This window comes from Berghia stephanieae, chromosome 10, assembly GCF_034508935.2.
Source record: "Berghia stephanieae isolate SIO BIC M18660-M18661 chromosome 10, UCSD_Bste_1.3, whole genome shotgun sequence".
In the NCBI taxonomy this organism is placed as follows: domain Eukaryota; kingdom Metazoa; phylum Mollusca; class Gastropoda; order Nudibranchia; family Aeolidiidae; genus Berghia; species Berghia stephanieae.
In genome coordinates, this window is record NC_088369.1 from 39,825,328 (window position 1) to 39,839,108 (window position 13,781).

General features: G+C 34.3%; 1 protein-coding gene across 2 annotated transcripts in view; it reads left to right on the forward strand.

Moving 5' to 3' along the window:
• LOC144981117 (tripeptidyl-peptidase 2-like) overlaps positions 1 to 13,781 on the forward strand; it is a 46,430-nt gene that overhangs the window by 1,167 nt on the left and 31,482 nt on the right. For both annotated transcript variants that reach the window (XM_078929260.1, XM_078929261.1), the window contains exons 3-11: positions 708 to 911; positions 2,178 to 2,302; positions 3,281 to 3,378; positions 4,013 to 4,078; positions 6,323 to 6,477; positions 7,579 to 7,655; positions 8,855 to 8,982; positions 9,916 to 10,015; positions 12,558 to 12,691. In XM_078929260.1, the coding sequence (XP_078785386.1) occupies positions 708 to 911; positions 2,178 to 2,302; positions 3,281 to 3,378; positions 4,013 to 4,078; positions 6,323 to 6,477; positions 7,579 to 7,655; positions 8,855 to 8,982; positions 9,916 to 10,015; positions 12,558 to 12,691 (1,087 nt within the window). The remainder of the gene's footprint in view (positions 1 to 707; positions 912 to 2,177; positions 2,303 to 3,280; positions 3,379 to 4,012; positions 4,079 to 6,322; positions 6,478 to 7,578; positions 7,656 to 8,854; positions 8,983 to 9,915; positions 10,016 to 12,557; positions 12,692 to 13,781) is intronic.

Consider the following 13,781-nt stretch of genomic DNA (forward strand, 5'->3'; position numbering starts at 1 on the left):
AGAGAGGAAATCTTGAGATGATGTTTCTCTACTTGTGTTTAGGAATTTCCATGGAATTTTTAGCAAGAAAATCACTATACTTTTGAGGCTTTGGAAGATATCACCTCCCAGGCATTCTTTATAGATTAATTACGATTTAAATAATATCAATGTCATCAAGTATGACATTTGTGAGATCAAATCACTTATTCAGACCAAGGCCAAGACCTCATGGAACAAGAAGCACCCAGAATATATGAAAATTGACCCTATAACTATAAAACATCTCAAAAGAGAAGGTCAAGTTGCCATTTTCAGACAGTCAAAAAAGGTAACACACGGCTTATGACCTGTTTGCTTTTAATTTTATTTTTACACTTACTTACATTTCTGGTGTCATCTCTTAGGTTAGAGGTCGACTTGAAATGGTGCGCCCCTCTTCTCTGTTGCACACTTTTTGGATGACTGATTACTCCAGCCTTTCACATCATCCAATCATATTCTTGGTGGTCTGCCCTTTGGTCTTCTGCCTTCAACTTTTCACACTAATAGTGGAAAAAATAGCCCAGGATGAAAAATAATAATGGATGAGGATTTGTAAACCCCCAACCCCCCAAATTGAAATTATAAAATCATCATCTTTACGGACTCAAACATGTTGTGTATTAGATATGATAATAAGATAACTTTTTTTTTTTTTCACGAAATTATGTTTTTCATTTCATCAGATCCCATCCTCTTGGACTGTCCCCAATGGAAATTTCCACATAGGAGTCAAATACTCCCAAGAGCTGTACCCCAAAGCCCTGCGTGATCGTGTCTCCAAAGATTGGACGGAAAGGATATGGGCGCCAAAGCAACGTGCTGCCGAGACAGGGGCCATGAGGAACTTGGAGGAGTTTGATAAAGAGCACCCTTCCTGCACTGCATTGGTATGATGTAGTTGTGTTGAAAACTATCGGCATTAAAATATGTGACCCATTATGTGAAAACTATTATGTCAGAATTAATTGGACCCCGAATAGTGAATAAGAAAATAAAATGTTAAGAAATATAAACTTTGAGGTTTTTGCATTGTGGGTAGTTTTGTTTATTCCCTTTCATAGCCCATATAATTTAGCCCTAAGTTTCATATTGGTAGTTATAATTTCAATTCCCAGGACTAAGTTTATCCCGACATAATACAGTTTTGAGACTATGAGTCACATATATATGTCAGTGCATGACATAATCAGTCTGAAGGTGAAAATTTTGGATTTGCATTTTTTATACAGTTTCTGAAAGAATATGCTCCCCATAGCATTTTAATCTTTATTTGAAGTAAATCGGGTGCTTTTTCATGAAGTTATGGTCAGATGTATGGGAATGGTATCCAGCAACTTTTTCTCAAATTTCATACTTTTTCAACTTGACTAGCTGTAAAAAATATTTAGAAGTGAAATTAAGCTTTGATATTTCTCGAAGATGTACAAAAAGGTTTGATTTTAAAGAACTCAGTTTTGATAAAAATTGACCTTCTAAAACTTGGCAATATCTCAGTTCAAACCTTTTCACCATATGACTGATTATGTCATTCACAGCAGCATATTATTGTTTTGACCCAAGTTTGATTTGAGATTCATTTGTCAAAGTTTAGTTCACTTAGAAAAATGATAGCAGTTTTATGTTATTGATTTTGTGAAAAGAATGTTGATTTAAAAGTTTGAATTATTTTTTCCTTTTTTAGTTGTAATAGTTTGAACAATTTCTCTGTGCACTTGACTGAGTTCATGCAGTGACTGTTTATTCCTATTAGAGTTATATTGAACATGCATTTCTGCTGATTTAGTTAAACAAGCAGTACAATTACCAGCTGTCCTTTGGATGGGGTACCAGACTGTTGCAAACGACTTTTTACTTGATTTAATATCTAACAGACCTGGTCACTGCTGGGTGGACAGAGATGTTAAAACATTAAACTGACTCTAATTATGCCAAAATCACATTCAATCCCATTTATTTCAAGTGAGCACTTTTGGAACTTAAGAATATTTTATTGTTGTATTAATATTATTTATTACAATACGTAAAAAAGTGATTTGCAGTTTAATCTTAATTAATCAATTAATTAATTGATTTTTTTTTTCTCGTAATATCTAAATATGATTACTTTCTCTAAAACTATATGTAAAGAAAGAAATGACTCTCTCACATTGCAGGATGACAAATTGAAAAGAGAAGAGTTGCAAGCAAGGGTGGATGTGCTGAATAATATCGACAAAAAATTGAAATATGAAGGGAGTGCCTTTGATTGTGTTGTCTTTCATGATGGGGAGAGGTGGAGGTTTGTTTTTTATTTTTATTTTCTTACCTTTCCTCCCTCATATTATTCCCCCCCCCCCCCCCCCCCCCCCCCCCCCCAAGTTCATAACTCGCTTCACCTATCTTCAAGACGAGATACCCCCAGGGCCATTGTATGGTAATTCTTTCTATTTTGTTGACATTTACAGGGATTTCCCAATATTTTAATTTCCTTTTTGAAATGATAAAGAGCTCAAATAGATCCATTTACGTTTGACCCTGGCAGTCCCAATTGTTAGGTCAGTAGCAGAGCACTCCTATCACACTCAAAAGGGACAGGTTTTGATTCCAGGTACTTCCCCACAGGTGTTTTTTTGAAAGACTGACTATCCCTAATAATTTTTACATATCTTGGGAGATTGCATTCCGCAAAATGGGACCACTTACAGAAAATGACTTATTACCAAGGGATAACCTTATTCTTGGGACTATTAACATCCAAGTCTTCGGACGGCCTTAGAGGCCGTGTTGGATTACAATTTTAACATAAATTCATAAGGTGCACTGGAGCTGGATTATTTAAACATTTATGTGAACAATATTTACAAGTTTTAGAAACAATCTTTTCACTAACTGACAAACAATGGACATTATACAGAATTTCTTTTGTAGGGTCATTAGATTCTTTAATCATGGCTCTAGTAAATGAAAATAATAAAATAAAATAAAATTTCCTTTATTCATCCCATAGGGGAAATTTGTCTCTAGGGTCTATTCCAAGGGAAGACTGGAATAACCCAGGCGTCAGCCTCAGTGCAGTGCCACAAATTGAGCTAGGGCGAGGTGGCTTGCTCAAAGCCTCACAGCGCAGTGATCGAACTCGGTACATTTCAGGTACGAAGCAAAGACTGTACTGCTGAGCCACGCTGCGTCCCTGATGATTTGCTTTTAAAAAATCAATCTTATCACAGAGCATTATTTTTAAATGTTTTTTAAAAATATATATTCTCTGTTGTCACAGAGCCTGCATGGACACTACAGAGTCTGGCGACTTGGAAAAGGTCAAGGCCATGGCACCTTTCAAAGATTTCCACGAATATTCCACAATTAGTGAAATTGGTAATTGAACTGGGTTTTCTTTTTAATTTATCATTCAAGAGTCCACCATTAAAGGCTTTGTATATAATGCAGGTGGTATTAATCAATTGGACATCAACACTTTGTGTGAATCAGACTCTTTTTGTTGTTTATTTATTTTTGTTAATTTGAGAGATGGACTGTTTTGTTGGTTTTTTTTTTTTTTTTTGTTTATTTTTTTTCTCATGGGTTTTTGTTTGTTTGTCTTTTTTGTTGTGTGAATGTATTTCAAACTATCTGAGTTTTGGGATGGATTGTGTGCCATAATCTTATTTAGACCTTTTCTATACTCACAACAGGCAAGAGTATGGTACTGTTAATGGTGGGGAAAACTTCTCTAGTATAAGTACCTGTATTTGTAAGATAAAGACAGAGAAGGAACAAGAGGTTTTTCACCACACTTTCACAATCAATTTAGATTAATTTTTGTTTTTAAACTATTTTTTTCTTTGCAACAGAGGGTACATTTAAAAAGGAGGGAATTAGACTGTCTGTGTTTTGTTAATAAGAAATTAAAGTAAAAAATCTTTAAATATTTTTATTGATCATTTTGAGATATGTTTTCCATTTTGTCATTCGATTAATATTCAAAAAATATTTAATCTCCTCATTTCAGATATGATGACTTATTCTTTCAATATATATGATAACGGGAATAAGTTAGAGGTCGTTACAAATGCAGGTAGGTGTCCTATGGTTTTGTTTCAACATCATCGCCAATCATTTTTTAAAAGTTTTAAACCGGGAAGTTAGGGACTTGTCAGATATTTGTCTGTAAATGTCATTTTACTGATAAGATTGTATAAACAGATATATAAAAAATAATAGATTTAAAACAAGAATTTCAGAGTAAAAATGAAAATATTTTAGTCATACTCTCTGGTGGGTCAGATTTGGAATTGAAATTGCACCATATCTATGATGTTGTTGAGACATGGGTGAGAATACTCACAAATCTTTGTTCTCAGCTTTCTGTCTTAAAATAAGGTTCTTAACTCACTCAGTCCTAGAGATTTTTGCTACTTTTCTAAATGGGAAAAAAATGAGCATGTACAAAGATAGTTTTATTCAACTACCCTTAACGCGTAAGAATTTGAAATATTAGCTTTGATACTACGTCTATAATTTGTCTTTAAAATTGGAATAAATAGGATGCGGTGAAAGTAACCCTGGTAAACTACGGATATAGTCGGTGTTAGGGTTGAGTGAGTTAATACCCATCATCCTGCTTGGCTTAGGCAAGAGTGAGAATCTGGATTATCCCATATTTTTAGAATCTTTAGCAGTGGTGCCAACCTTATGCAAAAAATGCGTATTTTTACGCATTTTCATTCATTGTACACATTTTTCTGAGGATTGCACGCATAATTAAATTTCTATTATTTAAGCATTTTTAGCATTCATACACTTTTTGGTGTCCTTAAACACTCAATGTTTCTTGACCCATCAGAATTATACATTGATCTGGAAGTTGATACTATTTATCATCTATAAAGTGTAAGCTTATATTCATTATTTGAAATATTGATTATATTATTGCTAGTATGGTCTAATTGCCCACTATCAGATTTAGTGCTATAGCGGGCAGGGAGGTACATACTGTGTCTTCTATCCCCTTATATCTATTTTCCAACATTCTTTCTGTCTTTGTCTTGGAATGAGATTACTTGGTTTTGTCCTGGCCCTGGCCGGATCCCTGGCTGGGAGGGAAACAGTCAAATGCATAGTTATTGTTTTGGGAGATGATCTTTTTTTCCTTGTAAATCATCTCTCTGTTATGCATTGTATTATGTTTAGTTTGCATATTATATTATATAATTTGTAAACATTTGAGTGTATTCCTCTTAGTTCGGGCATGTGCTTGTGTCTGGATGAGACTTTCAGGTGATCTCAAACTAAGTACTTTGACAGTGTGCTCTTGGAATCTACATCTGTTCCCTATTTGAACCAATTCCCCTTTGTCTCACCTTTTCTTTGGTGCTTTAATTGTAATTCTAGAACTTTTTACTATCCCATTTTCTTCCTTTTTACTGGCGCTTATATGACCTTGATGTGTTGCAAGCGCCGTAAAACCCTTAAAAACAAAAACAAAACAGATTTAGTGCTAATTATCGAATTTGCAGAATTGTACGCATTTTTTCAAAACCTTACTCATTTTGGCTCTCCATTATACACATTTACATGGGCTAGGGTTGGCAGCACTGCTTTAGAAATCTCGCCAATTTTTAAATTACCTTTTTTTCTTGATTTTATTCCTTCGATTATAATAATATAGTTGTGATGTTAAAAACGTGTAAATCATTAATGTGAAAATAATAAAATGTTGTTGATGGCATTTCTATAGAATTAAAAGCAAAATCTTATTTGAATAAAATAGAAACTCGATTTCATTTTGCATGCTGTCATTTTTGTTTTTTCTTCTCTCTTTCTTTCTTTTTAAAAATGTTTTGTTTGTGGCTTCAAGAGCAAATTTAGGTAATGGTAAATTTTATATTTTCTTATATTGACACTTATTTTTACTGTTATTTTTATTATTAAAATCCCTTTGCAAGGGTCGAATAAACTATTTTTTGCTAGAAACATAATCAAATGTGAAATGTCTGAGAAGGAGAATAGATATACTTTTCAGTGATATATTTTTTTATCCCTGTAACTTTAATACAAACATAAAAGCCTTCAAGTGAAATTTGATGAAAATTAGAGATTTTCAGCTCCGTTACACAGAAATGGACTATGACTGGAATACTTACTTACTATTTGTCGAAGGTCTGCTTCTTCATTCCTTTAGCTCCTGGTTCTAGCAAGCCACATGTTCGATTACCCACTTCATTTAATTTTTACTTTCGTAGATAAGAAAAATAGTTTTCAGTTCAATTTTTTTTTTATATGTAAAAATTCTATTCAACATTTTGAAAAAATTTACCAGGATCTCATGGTACACACGTGGCTTGCATTGCTGCCGGGAACTTTCCGGACAACCCCAAAGTGAATGGCGTCGCCCCTGGAGCGCAGGTTGTCGGGCTGAAAATTGGGGATACACGACTGGGATCCATGGAGACGGGGACAGCTTTAGTCAGAGCAGTAGGTGTTGTTTGCTTTAGGTTGCCTAAGTAAGAGATTGTGTTTTATTTTACACGCGTTGATTTGGAACATTTTGGATTTGGCCATGTATGGTGCAGTGCAGCTATGTGGTCTTGTGGTATGACACTCGCTTTCGGATCGGAAAGGTCCTGGGTTTGGGCCTCAATCAGCATATAGTTGGGTCCTTGGAGAAGGCTCTTTACTCACATTCTCTCACCGTACTCAGGTGTAAAATGAGTAACTGGCCGTTTACAGCGTTGTCACTGTCAGGTAAAAAAATTGTAACATTGCCTAACAGGTGTCATGTCCCGTCCTAAATGTTAACTTTTGCTGTTGGCCAGGGATCCCTTGTAAAGTGCTTTAAGCACATATAGTGGATATTGCGCTATATAAAAGCTTAAATTTTTTTTTTATGGTTTCACAAAAAAAAAAGAAAAGAGATAACTACATTTAATTATTATGAAGAACAAGGGACAGATTTAAAGTTTTCATCAGTATTTCTTATGTAAAAAAAAAAAAAAAGAGATGAGAAGCCAAGCACTGACATACTGGCACCAATGGATGAGAAGAATAGCTATTCAGAACTTTGTTCACTATTTTTAAACATTCCCCTTAGTGTTTTGATGCCAGTCTCTTTTGATTTGAAAGAATTTGCCATTACTCGAGTCAGATTATGACTGAATCAGACAATTTCTGTCATTCTTTAGAAGATTATATGATATTGGTTTCGTGTTGTGCTTAAAGGTTAAAAGATGACCTCTTGTTATAGCCTCATTGACAGCTCTAAACTGGGATACTAACGAAAGGAGTGAAAATAGAGAGGCTTCGTATGGGAACATGTTTTGTTCCCATACGAAGCCTCTCCATTTTCACTCCTTTCGTTAGTATTTTCACCCCCCCCCCCCCCCCCGGCTTCAGGCAGCCCCTACTCTAAACTGGGATCCAAGTTTGGATATTTTTTTCATCAAGATTCAGAATTTTTTAGCCTAATTCCTCTTCTTCCTCCACCTTCTTCTCCTCTTCCTCCTCATAACAATCATCATCAACTTTGTCACCACCATCAACCTTGACACAAGTGTTTTTAATCATTATTATGTTTAGATGAAGTATGTAATGGACAACCACATAGACTTGATCAACTACAGCTATGGAGAGGCAGCACATGTATGTAACCAAGGGTAAGCATTGCAGAAAGCAAGATTTTTAAAAATTCCCAATATATGACCAACGTCATTTTTAATGAAGTAGCTGTATATTAGTTATTCTTTTTCTTTTTGCATTCCCCAGAAGTAGATCAAAACTGGATATAAATGCTGGTAACTAATTCCACGGTCCTCCAAATGTTGTTATTTCAAAATAGAGTTTTGTAGTGATAGCTGTGTATGGAGGCCAGCATTGTTTCCACCTTTTAGTTATTAAATTATCACATCATCATAACTCTTTGAGTGCTGAGGCTAATTCGCATTTTCGTCACAAAATGGATGACACCTGATTGAGGCAGCATGAGAATGACAAACTAAGACAAAGCGACATTTGAATTCAGCGCAAAATCTCAATTATAATACCCCCCCTAGGGCCAATTGAATGTTCTGATGATAGAGAAAAGATATCATTGGTTTATAGTACTTTGTAGAAAGTAGGATTGGATTACATTATTATTTTTGCCTTTCAAGACCAGTCGCACTGTGTGGCCATTGGCCAGTAAAACAGATTCTTCTCGGCCAATGGCGTTGAAAGAGTTAATATGTGGATTAGTGTCAGTATATTTACCTTTTTACTCTTTCACGTCACTCATTTTCTGTGATTACACGTCGTTTATAATTGACAATTAAGGAGGGTTTTTTAAACTCAATTTATTCACTAAGTTGCCTTCATGCCTGGTGTCAAAAATTTACAGGATTATCTTCTCCTCTGAAATTGTGTCTCATCTTTGTCGTCAATGCTTAATATAAAGCGTTCTGTTTTATAACAAATTCAGTATGTGTGTGAGTTTATGAGGTCAGTAACTTGAGAATTATTTTTTTTTCTTTCAATTTAAGACCTTATATATAATAAAATGGAAGAATTTGATTTTGCTCAAGTGGTAGTTTGTAGATTGACACATTCAAATTTAGGAATATTTATAATTATATAATAATACCCATTTTCGCTCATTCTCGTGTAGAACACAAGCTCTGGGCACTTTACAATCTAATTTTTCAATTTGGAAAAAAAAAAGGGAGAAATTGTTGTTTGATTAAGTGCAAAAGATAACACATGAGGTTAAGCAGTAAAATATATTTTGTCTTTTTTTTGGTTGTTTTTTGTTCGTTATAGACTGCCAATCCTCTAAACCAGGAATGGGATTGTGATTATGTATAATTTCCTTTTCCTCCAGTCGTGTCATCAACATGATTAATGAAGCCGTGTTTGAAAAAGGGGTCATCTTCGTGTGTAGTGCTGGAAACAACGGGCCTGCCTTGTTCACTGTGGGGACACCAGGAGGAACAACCACCGCTGTAATAGGTAAACAACATCATTATCATTTCATAATGATTGATCTGAGCCTTAATTAACCCTCTCCTTACCAGCCATTTTCAGAATTTTCTCCAAAATTTCACACCCACCCAACACAAAAACTGACATTTCGTACTCAAACAGAGCAACAGGCACATTCTATACATAATATTGTTCGACAATATGAACTTTATTACAGAATGTCAAGTTTTTATAGCTAGGTTTAGCAAAAAAGAAATGAAATCTGGATGAGAAAAGTGACGGTTGCATCATAACAAATGTGACGGTTTTCTAATAGGCAGTAAGGAGAGTCAAACAGAGAAGAAAGATTGTGGCCAAATTGTTGGTTGAAGTTAATTCTTAACATTAAGAATAGTCCCATCACAATTCAGTTTTTCATCTTTTAATGATTTTTCTATATAAACCATCAGCAAATGCCTGATTAATCATAAATTATGAGTCACCTCAGTAAACTTGGGAACAAAACAAAAATATATCCATGTTAATAATAATAATAATACTTTATTGCATCACAAAAAGGAAATTTTTTGTACAGACGTGTTATAATTTACACAATAAGATAAAAAGATAATGTAAATGTGATGTATATATATAAATAAGGAGCAGTTCCACAACCAGAGCTGCGCTTTATATGAATAATTTCAACACTGTAAAATAGTTAACATTATTATAGTCATGTAACACGCTTAACAGGCAGATGTGTGTACTCGTGCTGTGAAATATTTTGATTTTAATGTACATTTCATTTGGGATTTTTCATGATATGACAGTCTTAAGCATGTTTCGTGTACCTATGGCCTGTTATTGTAGCTTTGATGTATTGTATTGAAAAGGCGTCTAGAGCTGTTTGTTTACTGAATAGGCGCAGTAGGTCTAAATGATCTACATTATTATAACGTGTAACCCATTGTCTGTGTACAGCTGTTGGAGCTCATGTCACACCACAGATGATGCAAGCTGAGTATTCACTGAGAGAGGCTCTGCCTCCCATGCACTATACTTGGTCTTCAAGGGGACCTGCGTAAGTAATTTAGAATTGTTTGTTTTTCAATTCATTTTTTTTCTTTTTGCTTTTGTATGTTGTTTTGGTATTTTAAGTCAGTCAATTTAGAAAACTCAGTTTTTCGTATTAAAATTTTTTTTTTTAATAGAGCTTTTATATAGCGCAATATCCACGAAACGTGCTCAAAGTACTTTATAAGGGGTCCCTGGCCAACAGCAACACATAACATGTAGAACGGTACATGACATCTGTTACGTGATATTATAATTTTTTCGGGCAAAGACAACTCTGTTAACGGCCAGGTACTCTTTTTACACCTGAGTACGATGATAAAATGTCTGTAAAGAGTCTTTTCCAAGGACTCAACTATGCGCTGAGCGATGCTCGAACCCAGGACCTTCCGATCCGAAAGCAAGTGTCATACCACAAGTCCACATTGCCGCACATATAGAACTTACCACAGTGACGTCTCTCCGATCCAAAACCTCCATTTCCAGCATTTTGTCCTGATTATAGAGACATTTGGATAGTGGAATCAGTCCCTTTTTCTTCTTCTTTCAGCTTATCCCACATTTTGCAGGTTTGCCATAATCAGTGCCACATCTCCATGCATCTCGGTTCAGCGCATCTTCTTCCTCCAGGCCCCGTTCTTTCACATCATCTTTTACCTTATCCCACCAATCTTTGGGCGTCCCTTTTTCCTCTTTCCCGCTATTTGTTTAGTCCAATACTTTCCTTCCCACGTACTCCTCTCTCATCTCTTTACATGTCCGAACCATTTCAATCTATCTTCTCTCATCTTTATTGATGCATTCTTCACTTCAGTCAACCTTCGAATTCGTTCATTTCTTAATTATTTATCTTTTCTTGTCCAGCTTATTGGATTCAATAGTCTGATGTCACGTCGCCCAGCAACGGCGGCCATCGTGGTTCTAAACAAAGAAAATCGGTACTTTTTATTCCTCTTGCTGGCTAGAACTTTTCATATGTCTTGTGATCAAAATGTATAAAAGTCAAAACATGATCATATTTATGATGTTTTTCTCCTCTGGATACACTTTTATGCTCGTCAGAGAAATATTTCATAAGGGCGTCCGCCATTGTTCCGATAGTTTAGAGCCAGTTACTAAGTTACCATGCGTCATTACGAGAGAAGTGACGACATGACTATTGAAACGTAGTGACCATCTCAACATCCTCATTTCTGCCACCTCAACCTCTTTATCTTGTTTCTTTCATGTAATGGAATCCATCCCTAAAGTTTACAAATAAAGAAGAAAATATTCCGGATAATGGAGACATCTGGATTGGAGAATTCCGGATTAGAGAGACAAGACTTTATGTTTTCATTGGAGGTTGTTGTTGTTTTGTTGTGTAAAGGATCATAATTTTTCAAGTTTTAAGGTGTTGTGTCAAATGTTGATGTGATTTTATTCATGATCTAGCAATAATTGTTGCTTTATGTTGGTTCTAAAAAATTATTAAATATTTCTAGTTTTTAAAAAATGATTCAGAAATATATTTTTTCATTCTGAATAAGTTAATGATGTTGATCATAATGATTATGATTTGATATTGATGACGATAATAATAATGATAATGACAAAGATGATAAAGATAATGCAGCTCAGAATAGTGTTCCACAAATTTCAATATTTTGAAACAGATGAGAAAAAAATTATTAAATATTTCTATTTTTTTAAAAATGATTCAGAAATATATTTTTTAAATTCTAGATAAAGTAATGATGTTGATCATAATGATTATGATTTGATGGTGATGATGATAAAATAATAATGATAATGACGATAATGATAATGCAGCTCAGAATAGTGTTCCACAGATTTCAATATTTTGAAACAGATGAGAGAAAATGACTCATTTGATATATCTTTCCTTTAACTCACTCAACCTTAACACCGACTATATCCGTAGTTTACCCGGGTTACTTTACCCCATGCCTATTTATTACATTTTTCTGAGACAAATTATAGGCGTAGTATCAAAGTTCATGGTTTTAGTTTTTACATGTTAATGATAGTTGAATAAAACTAGCTATGCACATGCTCATTTTATATACATTTTTTCCAATTTTGAAAAGTAATAAAAATCTCTAGGATTGAGTGAGTTAAACCGTTTTCAAGGGTTACATACTTACATAGCGGGTGGTTGGATGGGAGCATCACCCTTGAATCATATACCTATGATGTTCGCATGGGTGTACGATCCGATAGTGATGTCGTTTCTTCTTCTCTTTACTAGCCTATCCTGCTTCTTTGGTTTGTGATTGTATTTTTGACAGGGGATATTTTTTTTTTGTAAATCTTCTGCCTGTTTGTTCTTGGTTATTAATAATTTAGCTTATGATATCTTTAGGTTATGATTTTGATTTACATTTGTACTATTTTTGTTAGATTGCTTGTTTTTTTGTTTCAGCGGTCTCTCATATAACCTCAATTGTGTTGGAAGAGACCTAAAGCAACAAAGAAACAAAAAACAAACAAAACATACTTACATAGTGATAAACACTCCATGACTTGATAACACTTGCATTCTACAGACACGACGGTGCCCTAGGAACCTGTATAAGTGCACCAGGCGGTGCCATCACCTCAGTTCCCCAATGGACTCTGCGTGGGTGCCAGATGATGAACGGCACCAGTATGAGTTCTCCCAACGCTTGCGGATCTCTAGGTGAGTACGAGCAGTGTCCTTTGTATGGACATTAAAGATCTATTATTATTATTATTATTATTATTATTATTATTATTATTATTATTATTATTATTATTATTATTATTATTATTATTATTATTATTGTTATTGTTATTATTATTTTTATTATTACTATTATTATTGTTATTATTATTATTATTATTATTATTATTATTATTATTATTGTTATTATTATTATTATTATTATTGTGCAAGTAATAAGATCGGATGAAACTGGTCAGGAACAGACATGCCTCACTTATAAATAGAATAAAAGTTAAGATTTTGTGGGCAATGAATGAGAGGAGGGAAGGTCCAAATTTTGTCAACTTGGTATTAGTCACAAATTAAAGAGAACTTGTTTAACTGAAGAGCATTAATGATGAAAATATTTTTATTGGGACCCCGCTGACTAACTATTTCTACTTTGAACTGTATAATGTTACTTTGAAAAAGAAACAATATTGTGACTTCTATCCCCTTATATCTGTTTTCCAACATGCTTTCTGTCTTTGTCTTGGAATGAGATTACTTTGTTTTGTCCTGGCACTGGCCGGAATCCTAGCTGGGAGGGAAACAGTCAAATGCATAGTTATTGTTTTGGGAGATGATATTTTTTTCCTTGTAAATCATCTCTCTGCTATGTAGTATTATTTTTATTTTGAATGTATAATGTAAGCATTTGAGTGTATTCCTCTTTGTTGGATCTTGTGCTTGTGTCCGGATGAGACTTATAGGTGATCTCAAATTAAGTACATTGATGGTTTGCTCTTGGAATCTGCATCTGATCCCTATTTGTTCCCAGTTCCCCTTTGTCTTCCTTTTTCTTGGCTGCTTTAATTGTAATTCTAGAACTTTTGACTATCCCATTTTCTTCCTTTTTACTGGCGCTGATATAACCTTAATGTGTTGCAAGCGCCGTAAAACCCTTAAAAACAAAACAAAACAAACAAAAAGAAACAAAGGTGGGAAAGTTACATTTTAGGTTCATGGACATATGTTAACTCTCTCCTTACCAACCTTTTTCATGATTCTCCACTAAACATCAGACCCATCTAACATAAAAATT